General features: G+C 42.1%; 1 protein-coding gene across 6 annotated transcripts in view; it reads left to right on the forward strand.

Annotated features, from left to right (window-relative positions):
- The window catches only part of SMG7 (SMG7 nonsense mediated mRNA decay factor), a 59243-nt gene that overhangs the window by 28706 nt on the left and 9804 nt on the right, over positions 1 to 20733 (forward strand). For 3 of the 6 annotated variants that reach the window (XM_088060164.1, XM_005531299.3, XM_088060165.1), the window contains exons 3-16: positions 149 to 266; positions 2088 to 2220; positions 4981 to 5152; positions 5999 to 6070; positions 6991 to 7141; positions 7443 to 7578; positions 9647 to 9809; positions 10912 to 11065; positions 13288 to 13358; positions 13672 to 13732; positions 14130 to 14249; positions 14489 to 14924; positions 18537 to 18681; positions 19910 to 20292. In XM_088060164.1, the coding sequence (XP_087916290.1) occupies positions 149 to 266; positions 2088 to 2220; positions 4981 to 5152; positions 5999 to 6070; positions 6991 to 7141; positions 7443 to 7578; positions 9647 to 9809; positions 10912 to 11065; positions 13288 to 13358; positions 13672 to 13732; positions 14130 to 14249; positions 14489 to 14924; positions 18537 to 18681; positions 19910 to 20292 (2315 nt within the window). The remainder of the gene's footprint in view (positions 1 to 148; positions 267 to 2087; positions 2221 to 4980; positions 5153 to 5998; positions 6071 to 6990; positions 7142 to 7442; positions 7579 to 9646; positions 9810 to 10911; positions 11066 to 13287; positions 13359 to 13671; positions 13733 to 14129; positions 14250 to 14488; positions 14925 to 18536; positions 18682 to 19909; positions 20293 to 20733) is intronic. The other 3 variants (XM_088060166.1, XM_014260033.2, XM_014260032.2) reach the window with 3 other exon arrangements.

Genomic DNA, 20733 nt, shown 5'->3' on the forward strand with positions numbered 1-20733 from the left:
ATTCTGAGGAAACTGACAAAAGCAGATATTTGGTGGTGTGTATCTTACACTGAGCTCTATTCTTTCATTTTGTAAATGAGTGAAAAATCAGATTAACTCCATAGATTTGTGTGTATTTGTTTTGTGTTTTTTCTTTCTTGTTGCACAGATTCAAAGCTGGGTCCAGCAGAAGTCTGGACATCCAGACAGGCTCTACAGGACTTATATCAAAAAATGCTAGTGACTGATTTGGAATATGCTTTAGATAAAAAGGTGGAGCAGGACCTGTAAGTACCTCATTGAATTTGTGTGTGTGTATGTATGTAGTATGGGCTGGGGAGCAGGGAACCGTGAGACTTTGAGAAAAGCAATTGTATCCTATGGAATGATTGTTTTATTTCCTTTAAAATGAGAGCTATGTAATGGGTGAAACATGAGAATGCACTGCAGAGCTGATGAAGAGCATTCAGTAGGTTAGTGTTTTACCTCTAGCAGTTCAGAAGCAGCCATGTCATGCAGGAATGGGTTTTAGAGAACCAGATGGGGGCAGAGGAGCTAAGGAGCACCAGTCTGCTCTGCTGTCAGGGAAGGGCAGAAGGGCTGAAGTCTGCACTTTCCACAAAGGAGGAAATATGCCTGGTGCAATCACCTGGAGCTTTGAGCAAGGTCTTGACACGAGCCAGGGAGCCCGGCTAGCTTAGATGGTTTTTGTTTTCTCTCCGGCTCAGTGCCAAGGAGGGGTCCTTGGCTGGGCTGCTGTTTGAGTCCTGACCTGGATTAGAGCTCACAGCTCCACTTTGAACACGCGTGCATGGATCGGGCAAAGAAGCAGAGGAGGACTTTCTTCCGTTTTGCAATTCACAGATTTATTCTGCAAGGGTAAAGTCGGAAGAAAAGACAAAGCTCAGGGGTTTGACTGTCTCCTTTTAAAGGGTTAACGCCTCGGGCATTTGGAAGTCAGGAGGACAAGTTAGGAAATAGAGCCGGTGGGCATACAAACTTTCTACAAATCAGGTACAGACAGGTTAAGATAAGCGGTAACAGACATGGGAATTTTCTAATGAACTTCCGAGGATTAGGGGATATCCAACGGCGGGACAAGGACGGGGTGGAGCAGCGAAGGGGAACGCAGGGCGAGACAGAGTTACCTGAGCCGCTTTGGTTGGGACACAGGCAAAGCGGAAATGCACGGCGGGGAACTGCGGTGGCACCGGCTCGGGTATTTCCCGAAGGAAAAACGGAGCCGAATACGGCTCTACAGAGGAGCGGGTGTCCCGTGGCGGCGCGGGGGGGACACAGTGGCGCCGGGCCCGGTGGAGGCGCGGGGCCGGGGCGGACCCGGCGGGAACGGCAAGCACAGCCGTGGCGGGGGGGGAGGGTGGAAGGCTGGGGCCGCGGGCGGCCCGAGCCCCGAAGGGGAAAAGCAAACACAAAAACCTCTAATTTTGCTAGCAACTGAACACTCGCCGCAACAAGGTCTAACAGGAGCTGAGTAGCTGCTGAAGAGCTGTGTTTTAAGCCTGGTGAGATAGAGCTGGGCAGAGGGAAGAATAATCAGGGGAGAACTTAATAGGTTGCTTATGACACCTTACGAATTCAGCTGGGTTTTCTCTATGCCCTGAATCCATTCCCTGTTATTTAAGGTGCGGACATGGGTTGTAATAAGTTTAGTTAACAGAAGCATGTGGTTCTTTGAGTGTTGAGGGAAGCCAGATGAGTAAGCTGTCTGAGTTGTCCTCTCCACACTTCCAGTTACAGAATGACTTTTAACCCTCATTTCTGTACCCCACATCTTGTTTTAGGGAGGTACTTCTATGCTGCTTAAAATAGAACAATTGCAAGCAATATTAATGATGTGTTAGCCATATGCATCTATACAGGTATATGTTAGCTATATATATATATATTTCAGGATCTGTTTACCTGGATATGAGAGGTGAGGAAAAGTGGTTATTCCATATTTAACATTTGTTCTCATCTGAATGTTGTCTGAATTTGAATAGTCTTCATGTCTGATGCTATATAATTAAACAGTTCTTTCCTGTTGCTTATGCCATCTGCACAAGACACTTCCAAAGTAAAAACATAAATGCTTCTTTTATTTTCAGTTGGAATCATGCCTTTAAAAATCAGATCACAACACTCCAGGGTCAGGCGAAAAACAGAGCAAATCCGAATCGGAGTGAAGTTCAGGCGAACCTTTCTCTGTTTTTAGAGGCAGCTAGTGGCTTCTACACACAGGTGAGTTGCACAAAGTAGAGGATGGATGGAGGATCAGTTTTAAGGGGGGAAAATCTGTTCTTTGCCCTTAGCTTGCTGCTGTATTGGATTGAGCAGTACACCTTGCTGTGTTGTTCTCAGTAGGAGATATCTGTAGAGCTGATGATGGGCTTTCTTTTGAATTATCTTGAGCTGAAATTTCTGTTTATCTGGTAGTTGTTTTGGTGCAGTTTAGGTTTTGTTATAATAGAATATGCTTTAAAGCCTAAACCCCACTCTTTTGGGTAAGGTCAGAGGGTCCATTTCTTACTGTACTCTACTGTGACTGCTCAAAGCAAACATGAAGCAGCAGGAAAGGGTAGAATGGTACTGCTTTGCACTGTCTCTTGCCTTCTCGATGTGCATCTGTTGCCTTCTTGAATTACTGCCTGTGTGAATCCTCTATTAGGTCTAGCCTTCACTGGCTCTCCAGTCCCTCTTAAAGCCACTTACTCTATCTCTGCAGTGACCTGTGGTGAGGAATTTCAACTTTTAATTGTAATGTCTTGCAGAAATGACGATACAAAAAACCTCAAGCTCAGCAGATGAGTTAACTGATGATTGCATTGTACTCTTAGTTCTTTTTCTGTCATTTCTCTAAAAATTCCCATTTGGCTTCTCATCCCTATGTATGTGTTTGTGGGCCATTGCCTTCATTCCTTTTCATTCACTGTAAAGTGAAGGATAAGCAAGGATAGTCAGTTTGTTCTTGGATGAAGTTATTCAGGAACAGAAATATGCGCAGAAAACACAGATGCACAGGATGTGTGTGATGACCTAATGTTTTGTTCTTTGCCCCTTCCTTGTGATTCCTAAAACTGATGATGAACATTGAGATACAAGTCTTTATTTTTGACAACAATTAGTTCACTTCTTGGAACTTTCCTTCCCCTAGAGCAAAACTATATTGTTGAGTGCTCTTGGGCTAAGAATCTTTTGCAAGGTTTTCAGTTAATTGCCAAAGGAGTGTTATTCCTATTCATGTATTTATTTCTTACTGACATATTTTTGCCTACACTCTTTCCTACATTAGATTTCATTAGATTTCAGCTTTAAATTATGGAGAATAAGAGTCAGTGAATGATAATGGACTTAGAGATAACTTGCCTTTCTTCTCTTTTTTCCCCTCATTTGGTGTCTGCTTCAACAGCATTGTGGTTGCTGAATCCTCTCTGTGTTCAGAGTAAACTTCATCATGGCTAATTTACACTGTCTTCAGCTAACAGCACTCACAGTAGGTATTCATACTGTATCATTTCCTAGCTGGATTCCAGACATCTGCAATGCCAACCCTAGGGTACCCTTTTGGCTACCCAATTTTTTCCCTTCTGCATTTTTTTTTTTAATTTTTTTTTTTTTTCTTTTTGAAAGCTGCTTGTTGGAAGCAGACATTTTGACAGGCTGTCATGGTTGCCACAGGTATTCTGCTATCTACACTGTTTGTCTTGCAGAAGCCTTGTTCTTTCTGGCAGTGGGTCAGTTACTTCTTTCTGAGTTTGACACTACAGACTGGGTCATCTTTCTGTTTGCTGTGATGTTAATCACATTTTCAGTCTAAAGCCTTGGCTCAGTCAAGGTACACGTTCTCCAGCTGTGAGGCCTTCACAAGTGACATCTTTGAACAAGAGCGTGAATTTTCTTAATTTGGTGTCTTTGAAGGTGTCAAGTTGCTCTCTTTTATCCAGCTTTCATCTGCGAGATCTCTCTTTTTTGCTTACTGTATAAAGACAGACCCAAAGGGGAGAGAGGTGTGACACAAGTCTCTTTCTGCAGCAAGCAAAAGCATTGCGTCACATCTTGTTGACAGAGTGTGTGTCTCTGTCAGCCATGGGCTTTCTCCATGCCTTTATCTGGAAGTGCAACCCTCCCGTAGATCTGTTTTATTTGGAGACTGAGCATGTTCCCAGCGGGGAGAAAGTCTGTTACTTCTTAACTGCACTTTTTAACCTAGAACTCAGTCCAGTACTCTTCGCTCTCTGGTTGCCATTACTCTGCTGAGTATTTGCTGGAGACTGTTAGGAAAAACTTCAAAAGTGCTTATTAGAATGGCAGAGTTGAAGTTTTCTTTCAATCATCTTTTGAAATACTTGATCAAGTAGCTGATGCCTTGTTCTTGAAAGAGTCTCAGTGTTGGATTAGCACGAATATTTACTGACACCTCAGCCACTGAACTGTTAGTATTGCCTTGCGTTGCTCACAAACTTGCATGGTTATGTTCCAGCTTCTTTCTGAAGTTTAAGTTGGGATTGTGCAGTTTTTTATGTTGGAACAAACTGCCTCAGAGGGTGAGGGATGTTCCTTTCTATTATTTTTAGAGAACAGTGTTGCTTCATCAAGGTATAAAACCCACTGTGTTCCTCTTGGCTGTCTTACTGAAAAACTAAAGCAAAAAGACAAAGCAAAACCATAAAACCTAACTATCTGTAGACCTCCCATACTCAGTCTCCACTGATAAATCTTAGTGATTTAAATATCATGAGGATTGAGTTGTTTACTGGTCTGGGATGCAGAGCTTTTCTTTACGGGGCAGATGAACAGTGGACACAATGGAAATCAATGAATTCCATATGGAGAATGTATTTTAAAATCTCACTTTCAGTAACTTGAGGTTTTTCACCTCAAATATGTTTAGCTCATCTGTGGTGACTACACCTCCAAGTGGTGCTGTTAGTTTTGTGACTTGGTTTTATGTCTTTCCAATGCCTGTCTTGAACTGCTGCTGACCCAGCCCCATGCTTGCAGTTATTACAGGAATTGTGCACAGTTTTTAATGTAGACCTGCCGTGCCGTGTGAAATCTTCCCAGCTGGGGATCATTAGCAATAAACAGACGCACACCAGCGCCATTGTAAAGCCGCAGTCCAGCTCCTGCTCCTACATCTGCCAGCACTGCCTTGTCCACCTGGGAGATATTGGTGAGTTTCAGAAGGAAAGGGCTGGGACATGAAGTTCTGTCTGTGTTCAGCTTCTAGAGATCTGCTACTGTGGCAACTTCTGGAACAAGTGTGCTACACTTTACTACTACTTTACTACTAGTACTACTACTTTAGTAGCTTATTGTGCCTCTGGTGGTTGCTGCAGGGGGAAAGATCTGGAAAGAAACTGTTCAGATTTATCTAGTGCATGTTACACATTGATACATGGAGACAGTTAATCACTGGCTTTCTAGTAATCTGCTAGAGTCTGTCTCCTAGCATTCTAATCATGTTCTAGCTGGTAGGCACAGGGAAATGCTGAAATACTACAAAAGCTTGTTGCAGCATGCTAGCACACTTCTCCATTCCAGAACACTAACATCTTTTGTACAAGGGCACCAGTTAGAAATACAGTCTTTCATAAATGGGGTTTCTTTTTTACATTAAGTTCAGCAGGTTTCTTTCTTTTTTGATTTAAGTAAAACTTTGTGTTGTAGAAAGTTCTCTTTTCACAGAGAACAACCTAAAAATAGATCTAGTTGGTGATTGTGCAAAGAAGGATGAAAAATACTTTTTTAGCTCTCTGTGTGTGGTGTTCTTGGCACTATGTCCGTAAGACAGTCTTAGGTCTGAGGCAAAACGGGCACCTCAGAATTGAATGTGTCAAATCTTGGTGCTGTGTGGTGTGATTGCACATTCTTCTCATGCTTGTTCCTGAAATACTAGTGAAATGCTCTTCAGGTAAGTTTTTTTGAAACTTTTTGAAATTTTGAAAATTTTTTTGAAAGTAACTGCGGGGGAATGGAATTTTGGTCCTCAACTTGGGTTTTTTTGCTGTTTTCTTAGCTCGCTATAGGAATCAGACCAGCCAGGCAGAGTCTTACTATAGACATGCAGCTCAGCTTGTCCCTTCTAATGGTGAGTCTGGGATACCTTTTCAGTTCATAATTCCAAAGGAAGATTTGGGGTATTGTTTTCTTCTGTGGCAGTTGAAAACCTAGGCTTTTATATATAAATATCCCTCCCCATATTCTCCACACAGCCATACAATAAAGCCTTACATGTCAGTAAGTCATTTAGGTAATGATTATTTGCTTGATCTGTGTTGCTTCCTTTTTGTGCAGATTTAGAAACAAGGAGAGTAACACACAGCTTTACTCCAAGGCTTTGCTACTGCTGTACTCTGTTACATTTATACATTATAAAGAACAATTAATGAAAACTTGTTTTACACCAGCATTGGTTTTTATCTTTTATTGTTTATTCCCATGCCAATTTATAAAGTTTAGTAGCTAAAATGGGATTTTTCAAGTTGCTGATAGGAGTTAATGAGTTCTTTAGTTCAGGGATCTAGCTTTTTAGCTACTGTCTTCCAGTGGCCCAAAATGTAGGGATGGTGATAGAAGTATAAGTCACTTTTGAGCTGGGCTATTCAAACCAGTAATTCAGTTTTTTAACCAGTAGCATTCTAACCGAACAAAATGAAAACTTAACCCTCTGAAACAAACAAGCAAACAAAATCAGAGACCTCCCAAAATGAAAAACCACACAAACCCCAAACAAAACAAACAAACAAAAAACCACAAAAACAAAGCAAAACCAAAAAAACACACACACAAAAAACCCAAATAGCTGATGCACCACAAATTTAGAAGCTTTTTCACTGAAGTGGTACAGATCCAAGGCTGGAGTGAAAGGATCAGCAGATGGATCTGAGCCTTGTCTGTTGAAGAGCTGAGGACTTCATGCTCGCTTTCCGAGTGACAACACATACTCTGAAATCTAGCATGTTTTCCACCAGGACAACTTGTTGGATAACTTGTCTTTTTCTCTCTTAGGTCAGCCTTATAATCAGTTGGCTATCCTAGCTTCCTCCAAAGGAGACCACTTGACCACAATTTTCTACTACTGCAGAAGCATCGCTGTGAAGTTTCCTTTCCCAGCTGCCTCCACTAACCTACAAAAAGCACTTTCTAAAGCACTGGAAAGGTGAGACTAAGTAAATTATTGTCACTCAGATAAGCTGAAAGATATTTCTTCTAAAAGTACCTGCCTAGTCTGAGCATCCTCACAGGTGTATGGAACAAAGAATAATTTATGATGCTCCTGACTGTGATTAGTGAATGCAGGAAATAAGCACATTATGCCAACACAAAAGGTAGCTTTGCTTCATGTGTCATCACAAAAAGTAGCTTTTTTCCCCTCCCTCATTTTGGAGTAATTCTATAGTGTTACGTGCAGGTGTGTGTAATTCCAAAGACTGAATGAGGTGTTTCTATTCTAAATGCAGTCGTGATGAGGTGAAGACTCAATGGAGTGTGTCTGACTTCATCAAGGCCTTTATTAAATTTCATGGCCATGTGTACCTGAGTAAGAGCTTGGAGAAACTGAGCCCTCTTCGAGAAAAGCTGGAAGAACAGTTCAAGGTTAGTTCTAACAACATATTAATTAGTATATTGACAATATTTTTAACAGCTAAGTTCTGTAATTACAGCCCAGTAATCATTCTTTCACATGATGAAATACAGGAAGCTCAAGTAGCCAGTTGGGGAAGGTTTGCATTGCAGCTGACATTGGATAGTTCTGGTAACTTCTGCCAAGATTAGGGATTTTTCCTATTTGACACATGGTCTATTGTTGGTAGAGATACAGGGGAAATCATTGACCACTGTTGATTCTCTGCTCTTTAACCTAGATGATTCTTGGATACCTGTGAAAAGGACTTGATTCATCTGTCAAGTCTGGGCTTGGTGGCCTGAGGATTTCTGAGAGCTTAATTTTTTGATGGCTTTCATTCACTCCCAGTGGTTATTAAAGCAGCTTTTAATCTGCTTCAGAAAACTTGCCTCTCCTGTTAACAGTTTGACCTTGAAAAGTGTCCCATACAACCTGAATCTGTGCAGAGTAGAACTAGGCAGAACATGTGTTCCATGGAAAATACAGGTGTCCCATTGATTATATACCTAGTTCATTTATGTTGGACAATACAGCAAAGATCAAAACAAAAGGATTTTAAAAGGAAGGTATTTATGCAAAGTAGTAGTTTCAGAGAGGACATAATGTTGACTGGTAAGTGCCTTTTGGAAACTGCTCTGCTTCAGCTTCCTAACTTGTGGAAAGAAGCAGGGAGGATGGGTATGTTCAGTGGAGCTAGTGGATGCTTTTCAAAAATAGGAAAGGGTAATGTGGTCTGACAATATAAAAAAATCACAAATGTTCTTTACATTTACATACACAGTGTGCTTTTACACTTCTTTGTCTTAAATTGTGCTGCTACAGCTAGGTTCACACTGTCTTTAAAATAAATTTCAAAAACCACAGAACTTGCTATGAATTTACTTTCAGTGTGGGCTGCTCCAACCCTGGCAGTTTGTTGTTTCAAAATGAACTAATTGTATCTCTCTTTCCATATGTGATGCTGGCTGTTGAACAAGTACTGTTTTTTCCAGAGTGCTTATAATCAATAATTATGAGCATTGCTCAGACATATGGAACAGTCTTCATTTTCTGGACTGATCCAGAGTGTTAAAACAGCTAATTGAACCCTGCTTTTGTTGTTCAGGTTACTTTTTTTGTTGTTGTTTATATTATGCAACATAAAGCCTAATCTATCAGAGAGCAACTTTTCTGGCTTTAGTAAGTTGAATGTGGATATGAAGTTTGCTGTATGGTAGTGAATCAGTCTAACTTTGTGACTCATTTGAACTAAGGAGAGCAGTTGGAGGGTTGGGAGCAATCAATCAGGCCCTGGGTGGTTCTGCTGGCAGCTCTGCCTGTCTGAGTTGTCAGCTGTACAGTGCTTCATGCCCTAAATGAGAGAGCCAAGGGTGAACGTGCAGCTTAAACCTTTTCCTGATGCTTACACTAGTTAATCCACCTGATTCCCTGATTGTTGTGTCTGGAGATACATAGGCTGAAATTTAGGATAGCTCCTTTGTTCCCCAAAAAAAGCCTTGAAGTCTCTTTTCCTGTCCTGAGAAAGGTGTCTTTTCTGGCATAGTTACTGAAAGGCATTTTTAAATAGCTCTCACTAATTTAGCAGGCATTCCGTGACCCATGAAGTCAGATACGGAATTAGTCTTTTATGCATAACCACGCAGTAGTTAAATTTTCCTGGGGTGTTTTTTAAAAATGTCACCTTCATGCTGGTTCTTTGAAAGGCAGACAAACCCAGTGGATCTACAGCCCTTTGCAGTGCTGTCAGTGCACATTCAAAGTTGCATTTGCTCTGGAAGAGAACCATATGCAAAGGGGATGTTGATTTCTTGTGTGTCTGTGCTGGTGTACAAGCAAAAACCTTGTGCTTAACAGTGGGGTCCTCCTGGGAAGCCCAGTGCTGTGCTGGAAGGGATGGCCAGCATATAAAAATAAAATCCAGAATGAATGTTGCCTAAGGGCAGAAACATTAGTCAAGCAGTGAAGGAGCAACTGCCAATCCTTTCAAGCATGTGCTTTGCCATCTAAAAATACATACACCCTGTGTCTTTGCTGCAGAAGCTGTTGTTCCAGAAGGCCTTCAACTCTCAGCAGTTAGTCCATATTACTGTGATCAACCTATTCCAACTCCACCACCTGCGAGACTTCAGCAACGAAACAGAGCAACACAGCTACAGCCAGGATGAGCAGCTCTGCTGGACACAGCTCCTGTCTCTCTTCAGTAAGTGTGGGAGCTAATTGATTTTTGTAATTCTCTTGATTTCAATGTGGAATCCATTAGTAATTTCCTGTTATGATGTAGCTTAATGGCTCTGTGAGGTAAGTGCTGAGAATAGACATTAGGGAGAAAGTTGTGAGAGATGATGGTCACACAGGATCATTTATGTCAGCAGTGCTGACTAATACTGGATTTCTGTGTCCAGCCTTACTCTGTTTGAAGCTTTACAGAATTCTGCATCATTTTCCTGGTTCTGAAAGAACATTTTAACTTGGGTACAAAACTGGATCCAGCTTGGCGGTGAGTAGTACCCCTCTTGAGGGGCTGCTCCCCAGTTGGCTGCATACAGTTGGGAGTTGCTTTGAATGTAACTGGTTCTGATTCAACAGGACTGAAGTTGAAGTTGAGTCAGCAGGACCTCAGCTACTTCTTTGCCTTTGGGTAATATCAACCAGGAGATAAGTGAGAGTCCAGAGCATTTTAGACTCTAGCCACATAATGCTGATTTGCTTAACCTGACTGAGCCTGTTGTCAGCTTGGCCTTGTTTGTCAACACCTAAGTTTCTGACTAGCTGGATTTCTCCAAATTCCAGCCTGGAGTTGATTCTGAAGGCACCATGGTCACACTGGTATGGTTAGTCTTTCTAGCTTCTGTGCTTTCTAGCTTCTGTGCCCTAAGGGGTCTGGGCTGGGTGCCTGCCTGCAGAGCTCCAGTACATTTGTGTGCGTGCTGGTTGAAGTGAATAAAGTGCAGGTAGGTAGTTGAGTTGATAATTTCTAATAAATAAGTGAGTGAATATTTTTGCACTGGGCTTATCTCACCTGATTTTTTAAACTTATCAAAATTACTTGCCATGACAGTTGAAGGGATATAAACATCAAGACTCTGCTGCATAGTAAAAAACTATTAAAACCCTGTGTTGTGACCTATTGGTGGATTGATTAAGATGAGGTAGCTGGGCTGCCTTGTTCTAAAAAACTAGCTCTTAGAATAGGGGTTTATGGGGTGGATATATTTGATTAGGTTATTTGGTCAACATTGAAGCGTCATTCCCACATCATGGAGTTTTTTTTCTTTTGCTTTTTCCTCTTACTCTGTTTGTAGTGTCATTTCTTGGAGTTCTGTGCAAGTGTCCTTTACAAAATGACTACCAGGACTCTGGGGCTTCATATCCTCTTCCAGCTGTGAAGGTTTCGATGGACTGGCTGAAACTTAGGCCCAGTGTTTTCCAGGAGGCAGTGGTTGATGAAAGACGGTAGTGAGTGTTAATCTTTCTCTTGTTACATTTTCTTGAATGACCGTCCTAATTACTGTTGATCCACAAATTGTGGCAAAAGTGATCATACAACTCATCATTATGGATACCAAAAGGATAGAAGGTTTATGTGCCAAAAAGTTAATGGAGCAAAACATGAGACTTGTTGGTTACATGAGCAGATTGATTCTTTTAATTGTCATTAGGTTTGCTGTAAGTTTTTTACAATCAGGGGGATCTATTTTATAATGTCCAATTTGAGCATAACTACTGAATGTTCCTGTAGTCTTATCTAGTATAATGATTTCTCAGATTACTGGGGGAAGTAGCAGGAGAATACTCGCCTTCATTTCGTGCCCTAATCCATCACTTGGGCAATGCTGGAATGTAGTCACCTAGGAATTAAATTCAGTTTAGTAGAGGGGCTCTTTAAATGTCAGTGCAGGCATTACTGTTCCGGACTGTTGCTCTGATTTTTCACTTTTGCCACTAATCTCATAAATTAAGGCTTAAATTGCTCAGAACTCACCTTTTTTTTAATAGTCTGTTAACTTTTCTTGAATTACTGTTATTCAATAAAGTGTTTCTGCAAGGTGATTTCTTAGGATCAGAGTGACTGTTACTGGTGCATCTGGATGAGTATTGTTCCTAAGATGGGTACTCCGAGGAAAGCAGTGTGATGCATGGGGAACAGGGGTGCCTGTAACTTTGGTTTGTTAAATAAGAAACAAAAAACCCCGTGGAGTTTTGGGAGCTTAAACCACAGAATTCCTAAAGGCAAGATTAAGGAAAAGAGTTCAGATACGGTTTTGAGGTGGTGGTAACAATTGCCATTCACACATCCTGAAAGAAGACTTATGCCTGTATTTTAATAGGCAATATACCTACTTGATATCAGGTAGTCCCTGCAGAGTGGACATGCACATAGTAATTCATGGAGTAAATGACTTTAAGCTGAAAGAGTGCAGATTTAGATTGGTTGGAAAGAAATCCTTCGCTGCGTGGGCAGTTAGGCCCTGGCCCGGCTTGCCCAGAGAAGCTGTGGCTGGCCCGTACCTAGAAGTGTGCAAAGCCAGGTTGGATGGAGCTTGGAGCAACCTTGGGGTAGTGGAAGGTGTCCCTGCCCGTGGCACAGGGTGGGAGGTTCCTTCCAGGCCAAACCATTCTGGAATTCTCTGAAGGAGGCCATTTTCTGGACAACATATTGGCTTTACTTGCCTCATTGAAAACCTCTGGGGTATTTTTCCTTCTTTTGCTCCTTGTCAGTGATGGGAAGGAGATGTTGCTCAGTGTAATGTGGAGAATAATCATGAAGATCATGCTGTCTGTGCCTGCAGCCATATGGGAAAGCATCTGAGGGTGTACAGTGCTGTTGGGGGCACAGTGCATTCTCCAGGCTATGTGCTGGATGATGCTGGAAGCCTTGCTGAGGAGGACACATTCATTTCTCCTACACTGAGCACAGTGGGCATCCTCAAATAGTTTTCTGTTGTTTCCATGGTGCCCATCAGTAAAGCAGAAGGATTTTTGGACTTTTGGGTGGGAGCTTTTAGCAAACAGGAGCAAGCAGCCTGGTGGTAGGAGTTAAATGTTAACCACCTATGCAGTGATCAGTGTGATTTTAAAATTGCTTGCTCCGGGGCCTTTGGGAAGAGTTTCCAGTCATTGCTTGTTACTGGTATTGTGAGGGCAAGGCAGGGGACTGCAAGTTCCCCTCTAGTTTAATGATCTTTCTCAGTGCAGCTCTTACTTAGAGTCTCTTCCCTTGGTGGTAAATGCTCCAGCACTACAGTGCAGTGTTCTTGTTCATGGAGCAGAAGTACTTCTGCACAATTGTGTTGTTTTTGCTGCCCAAACTGATTCATTGACTGTGCCTTGAAAGCCATCAGCTTTGGACTGGAAAGCATGAATTTCAGACAGGTGCTCACAGAACTGGCTCATGCTCTAGGTTTATCTGGTTAAATTCATAGCAGGCTCTCTGGCCTGTTGGATAATGAACACTGTGCTGTGGGCTGGTTTCCTTAGGAACTTTAGGTTGGCTTTTTAGTCGTAGTAATTCTTTCAAGAAAGTGGTCTTTTCACTGACACTGTGAGAAACTTTTCTTGGGAATCAGAGGATTAATGTAAACTGTGGTGGTAAGAGCATTCAGTGTTTTTTTGGTAAAGCAAACACATCCCATGTTTTGCAGTTTTCACTTAGGGTTGTCCTATTTTCTAATTTTTAGCATATGGCCCTGGCTGATCTCTCTTCTAAATAGTTTCCAACCTCATGAAGAAGATCTATCCAATAATAATGGTAAGGACGCTTGTAAAATGTGCTGTAGAGAACTGCGAAAGCCAATGTTTATCCTGCTTATGTGAGAAGTTACAGTTGAAGAGCAAATAAGGAACCAAGTTGTCTTGTACTAGTTCATGTGAATACTTTGCAAATGATTTTTCTTGTTCTGAGCAGACTGCTCTGCTTTATCATTCCTGAATTCCTCAGATTGCGGGGTGGACCGGTTAATAGGCGGCTTTAGTATGTATAGAGACTGTGCTGTGGTATCTGTTGTGATACCATGCTCAATGCTTTCATACTTTCCTTACGCTGTTTACTGTCTGTTTGTCAGCAACTCCCCTTCCAGAAGAATTTGAGTTGCAAGGATTCCTGGCTCTGAGGCCCTCATTCAGGTGGGTTGCAGTTTAAGGATCCTGCATTCTTGCTGATGTCACAACTTCTACAGACATTGGCCTGTTCCCTACAATATCTTATTTATGTATGTTTACTGCTGTATGGATTGATACTGGTCTCTTCAAAACAACTGCAATGGACAGTGTAGCCCTAAGAAATTCTTGAGGTTATAATACTGCTCATGTTCCTGCTGAACCTCTTTAATGGAGATGAATCTTACCAGATGAGAATTACATATGTAAATCAGACATCTCTTAACAGCTATGTTTTGAATAATATCTGGTAAAAGTTCACAGCTTTTAACAGAGCAATGCTGACACATTATATTTCTAGAAAAATAGGATATTGCAGATGGTAATTGTGTAATTAATATTCCCTCTTCTGTGTCAATACTAGGAACTTGGATTTTTCCAAAGGCCACCAGGCAATTACAGGGGATAAAGAAGGGCAGCAATGTCGGATACGTCAGCAGCGCCTGATCTTCACAGGCAAATGGATTGCTGATAACCAGCCAAGGTAATTGCAAATACTTTGTGTTTCCCATGCTACTGGAAGCTGAGGTGAGACAGGTGCCAGTATGGAATGTTATTTTTCTCTCTGTTCAACACAGCAATTAGCTGTAATGTGAGCAGAAGATGCTGACAGCACTAAAAATATGTTCTGTTGGTCAGCATACTATTCCTTCACAGACTGATCATGATAAGTAATGTAGTTTATGATGTACTTGCTTTTTAATTCCTTCCTGTCTTTTTCAGGTTGATTCAATGTGAAAATGAGGTAGGAAAGCTCTTGTTTGTGACCGAAATCCCAGAGCTCTTACTAGAGGACCCTAGTGAAGCCAAAGAGAGTCTCGCCTTACAGGAGACATCCATGACAGAGCTGCTGTGTGCTGATGGGAGCCCTGGACTTAAATCAGTGCTGTCCTCTGGCAGAAGCCTGAGCAACAGCTGTGATGCAGGCGAAAAACCAATGGTCACCTTCAAAGAGAATATCAAGCCCCGGGAGATGAACAGAGAACAAGGGCGGATCTACCCCCCAAAGGACATGGCGAGGGAGAGACGGGACTTTAGCAAAGGAATAGTAGCAAATAAGAATGATGGGAAGAAGGATAACAATAAAAGAAAGAATGAGACCAAGAAATGTGGCCTGGATAAGATGCAGGAAGCAGGAAAGCAGAATGTGGCAGTTCAGGTAAGCCTTTAGCTGAGAGGGATACTGTTCCTGAGGCAGTGTCATGTTGTCAGGGCAGTCACTGCTTTTGGAGAGTATGGTAGAGCTGAGGTCTTGCTTTGGACCGTGCAGCTAATGCTCAATAATATAAAATATTTCTACCTCAAAGACCAGGTGATGGTGATCTTGGGATCTCTTTGCTTTTCCTTGATGCTATCTCAAAAAGAGAGCGAGGGTGAAAGAGTGTAATGAGAGGTGCTGTATGTCTTTAATAACAGATTTCTACCCATTCCACAAATTATTTAGGCCACCAGCGCAGTTCATGTGGCTAGGTTGTAGTCATGCTCTTGCCATTCTGGGGACTGTTGTGAAGGAACTGGGTACTCTGCATTTTCACTTCAGTTGACTGGTGCACATTCAACAAACTGAACATGTCACAAAACCACCAAATTGTATATATGGGGAGTAAGATCCTCTGTAGTCTGGGGATAATCAGCTGTCTCTCTGTTGAAGTAAGGAAAGCTACTATGCTCTTAAATCATCAATCTGTGCTCAGGCACTTGGCCAAAATGGTTTGTTTTCACATTGGCTGCTGTTTTACCAGTTGTATTTTTTAGGGACATGTTTTTTTATCTATTTCTTTGAGCATTACAAATGAAATATATCAAGTAAACACTGAATTTGCTAGTCTGCCTTCCACTGAGTCATAGTAAATGATGGTAGAGAGTTTCAGGGCTGATCTGATCTGTACCTGGACAATTTGGCTGTATCTCTCAGTCATTCCCTGATAATGACTGGAACCATTCAGTGATAGTGGTGGAGATTTCTGTTATTTCCCTAGAGAAACTGTGTTAGTTCTTCACTGTTCTTGCAAATGGAAATTATTTGCTAATGCACTTTATGTCCCTTGTCTCTTTGTAAGCCCATTACTGCTGCCTAGGACAGGTCTGCAGAGTAACTCTTCCTCTTTGCAGCTGTTCCAAAGGCCTGTGCAATTGAGATATTGTCCCCAAGCTTGACAAACCATCTCTTTCAGTTTTTCCAGCTTGTGTTGTTTAGGAGCCTTGGATTATTCTCCCTGTTTTCCTTCTGATGATTTGCTGTTAAACATCATGGTTGTGAAATGTAATGTCTGAACTGGCAGCATATTATTCAGTTGGTTTTGCAGGGGAACCATACCTTGGGGTACAAAGAGTTTCTGTAAAGGCTACAGAAACCAGGGGGCAATCATTTTTGAGTTGTGGAACACTATTCTGGTACCTGAAAACCAGTGTAGGTGAGTTAGAATAGCAAGCTTCTTATTTATTTGTCAAATGCATCTGGAATGTCATTGCAGGTCTGAATGTAACTCCCAGTTTTGATCTTTGTGCCCCTTTCTTGCAAAATAAGGACTTCAGGTGGATAAAAACCAACCAGATCTGAGGACTATGTGTAGCTTTCTGGATAGGGATGATAGCTTATTTGCTTGATTTACTCAGCTGTAGCAGAATTTTCTCTGATGTTGTTTGTTATTGTTTGTCTCTTCTTGAATAGAAACTAATGTTGGCTTTTTAATGCCATCAGCTGTATTTATGGCAACAAATCCAGTGAAATGCCTTTTATTTTGCATAATTTGGTGGACTTGCTTATCCAGACTTGCTCCAGAATAAAGGGAGGGCTTGCTTCCCCCTACACTGAGAAACCAGAGTAGGTTTCATACCAGTTGGTGGGCTGTTTGCATTCTGCTTTGGCACTCCTGGCAATTTCACGCTTTATATCCTACATAGTTCATTGCCTTCAAAAGCTTAAATGCTGCAATTCCTACTTGGCAGAAATGTGAAGAATATAGTAGAGAAGTGATCAGTCCTGCTTTGTATTTACTTGGGAAACTTGCATGCTCAGGCAGGACGTGATCTGGGTTGAATTTCTGCTCTCTAGGGAGGATAATGGTAGGAGCCAAGGAAGTTGAATGCAGACTAACTCAAAATGTAGCACACTCTTAAGAGGTCCCTGTGATAAAATGGTGCCTCTCTCAAGCCTCAAGCATTGCCTAGGAGCATTTAGGACTATTGTGAGGGTCAATATTGGGTAGCATTGACACTTTTGAGGTGATAACAAATAGAAGCAAGGAAGGAGCTTAAATTTGTCTTGATTAATCTATTTTAGTGATTCAGGTTTTTATAAAGTTAACTATAAATCATGCAATGGGGAGTTTTGAAAGCCATCCTCTGGAAATATGTTCTAGCATACTTGAGTTTTTGATGGATAGAGCTCGAGTTGTAAAATGCCATGGCAGTAAATGTGTCTTTGAATTCTCCAGCATTTCCGTAAAAGAATGCATTGTGCTTGATAGGGGTTATAAAAATATTTGGCTTATTGTGGAAGGAAAAGGGACAGCACAATGTAAGTTAAATATTCTGAATGTGATGGAGGGTGAAGAGATGTGTCATGAGCAAGGGCCTGCATTGTTCGTGGCGTTTAGCATCAGCCAGAACCTTGAGGTAGAGTTCCGTCCAGACTTTTTCTATTGGGAAATGAAAAATCCACCCAAATCTCCCAATTTTACAAATGCAGAAAGAACTCCCTTAATTTCTAAATGGGGAAATTCAATTTGAAAAAGAACTTAGGAAAGGATTTGAATGCATATATCCCTTTACTACTGTAATTTGGCAGAAAACAACTGCCCTGTATCTCCTTTCAACTCAGCAGCACTAAATGTCTAAATAACCTCACACAGTTATGGTGTGGGGATTATTGTTATTGTTTGGTTTGGATTTTTTTAATTTGATCCCTGACACAACCCCTTCTTTCACTCACATTTGAGGCTTGGTGTCAGGTTTGCTCCTGGGCCCTTTCTGTATTGCCCGGGTTCCTTGCTTGCTGTCTTTTTTCCTGCCTGCTCCATCTTGCATTCCAGGCAGTTCTGCTGAGCTGAACAGAAAGGGAAAGTAGTCTTCCCCTCTGTCTTCCTCCCCAGGAAGACCCAGACTGCGGGAGACTCAGAATAAGGTAAACATTACATTACATTCTTCTCTCTGCCTTTAACTGGTGCAGCTCTTTTAACAGAACGCCCCGCAGTTACACAGTAAACTGAATGAGGTGAAGCACTTCTGCTGTTTGTCTTATATGCTCTGGGTCAAAAGAATTCCATAGTGTGGAGGAGCATGTGCATATGCATCACCATATGGATTAGGCTGAGAGAACTCCCTAGGAAGAATGTGCCAGTGTTTGTTTTTTAAGGTGCTGCAGGTAAGTAGCATGACTTTGGTTGAAGCAGTGCCCTAGGAGAAGCATAGTAGCATCTGGACTTTCTATTTTTAAACACTGCAGGTGAGCAGCATGGTAAGTTCCTTGGACGGTGTGAGATACTATGTCTGCTTCTCACTCTCATGCTAGAGGAGGAGCCCCTTGCATCTTCTGAGTAAATATCCTTGAGTGCTTTTGTGAGGGGAGAAGTGCCTGAGGACATGCTGGGTAATCTGCCTGAGGTCAGTGAGGAGGACTCTGTGTTCCAAACTTCTCTCAGTTACTTAGGGAAAAGAAAATAATCGCTTAGACAATCTGAGAGTTTAGTTTTTGGCTTGAGACATGATATGGTTAATGTGGAAATTTAGGAAAAATGTTTTAATTTCTTCATACTTTCTTTCGCATCAGGTGAAATCCCAGACAGAGATGAGGAAGACTCCAGTATCTGAAGCCAGGAAAACACCTGTAACTCAGACTCCAAGTCAAGCCAGCAGTTCCCAGTTCATCCCTATTCATCACCCAGGAGCCTTCCCTCCCCTTCCTAGCCGGCCAGGTAATTTGCATCATTCTTTTGAACTGTCAGCTATTGTTGACTGAAGAAAATCCTGTAATTCTGGTTGGTACAGCCTCTGGAAGTTGGGGCTCTGTTAATGTACATGGATTTTCCTGTTGAACATCTTATCAAGTAGTAAAAAGGGGCATAGCAGAACTGAAATGAGCTAAATAAGATTCCTTATGCTTTGGAATCAAAGTTTGTCATGAAATCTGCCACCTGCCTTCTAGTTTAGTGGGTGTGAGATCAAGGAGCTTCACACTAGGCTCTTCCTGTAGTTAGTCTGAACATGACAAAGCTTTCTGCTAGCACTGCTTCTGAAGCATTCCCTGTGCTTCAGACTCCATTGCAAAAGATCAATCACACTGCTTGCTTTAAAACTCACTCTTTTTATGTAGTGGTGCTCTTGCTTCAATTTGAAGCTGTAATTTGTGTGGTCCTGCTTGCTGCTGTTGCTGCACTGCATGTCCCATTTTGCTGTGGTGTCTGCCTGTCATGCCTTGCTATCCCTCTTTGCTTATGGAATAACTGGAAGCTGTATCTTCCCTGCACCTGTTACATGGAGCTCCACTATAAGACAGATGGGCATGTTCCCCGTCCCAAAGTCGGCATAAAATCTGTCCTGTGAGACATAGAATTAAAGCGTGCCTTCCAAACCTGGCTTTTCAGTGTAAACTGCTGGGAAGGAATTGATCTTACAGATACGAGGATTCATTTGGTTATCCTCTATTTCTCTCTAAATTGATCCAGGGACTGGTGATCTTCTGAGAGGAGGTAGTGCACTTACTGTCTTGATTGCTTCTGTTTGTTCCTACAGAAGTTTAGTCCCTGAAAATTTATTCGAAGGGGAGGAATCTTTGGGGGTAAAGCATAAAAGACCCAAGAGCAATGAAAGAAAAAGGTAGTGGGGGGTCAAAAAAAGCATGGAGGCTGGGGGGGCAGGGAACACAGGGATGTGGAAGCATATGACCCTCAGATGCTGCCATGGTTGACTGTTATCAGTGCCTGAAATATTGCAAGGAAACTCCAAAACAGACTCGGAATCCTTGTGTGATCACAGCTATGCACATGCCAAGGTGAGGAAGGACATTGTAGTGCATGTGTGTAGACTCGTGCCTCCTTTCTTAAATGAACAGCATGGGAAGAGAAACCCCCACTAAAAATTTTCTGGAGGGACTTGTATACTCTGACAAATTGTGATTAAAGGTGTTTTTTTCATCTTTTCCAGGATTTCCTCCTCCAGCCTATGTTGTCCCCCCTCCTGTGGCTTTCTCCATGAGCACGGGGTACACCTTCCCAAGCGGTGTTTCTGTCCCAGGAACCTTCCTCCAGCCCACAGCTCACTCACCTACAGGAAACCAGGTGCAAGGTGGGAAACAGTCCCACATTCCTTACAGCCAGCAACGGCCCTCTGGACCAGGGCCAATGACCCAGGGACCTCAGCAAACACCACCTCCTTCCCAGCAACCCCTCTCATCTTTACCAGCTCAGGCAGCAGCACAGTCCGCAAGCCAGTTACAGGTCCAAGCTCTGGCTCAACAGCAGCAGTCCCCCACGAAAGTTGTCCAGGGCCTGGGGAAGAGCCCACCACACCACTCTGGATTCCAGCAGGTAAACTTGGCCTGTGCTACATGCTGGGCTTTATTTAAAAATAAGTGGCAACATTCAAGATTTGTCTTCCTGGATTACCTTTCAAAATGGTCATTAAAGAATTTTTTTGATTGTGAACTTCTGGGCAAATTTGAAAATGAGCTGAAGTTTGGTGGGTGTGAACATATGATGCTGTAACTGAAAGGAAGGTATGTACTGGAATGGAATGTCTTTTCTGTCATCTGTTTGCTGTGTGTTTCTGATATAGACAAGCTATTGATGTGGTATGTCTGTCTCAGACCTTTCTAGTTTTCTTGTGTGATGAGGACAGAGTGTGAACCTCCATCTGCACTCTCATTTTGGCTAACTGGTTGCAGTGTTAGTTCCCTTACAGCTCTTAGTTCCTTTGCTCACATTGTGCTGGAGAAAATCTCCCTTCTGGCAAATCTGGACCCAATGGTG

Source organism: Pseudopodoces humilis, chromosome 10 (assembly GCF_049639895.1).
Source record: "Pseudopodoces humilis isolate 2021_Gansu_Grassland_sample_001 chromosome 10, ASM4963989v1, whole genome shotgun sequence".
NCBI classification, from domain to species: Eukaryota; Metazoa; Chordata; class Aves; order Passeriformes; family Paridae; genus Pseudopodoces; species Pseudopodoces humilis.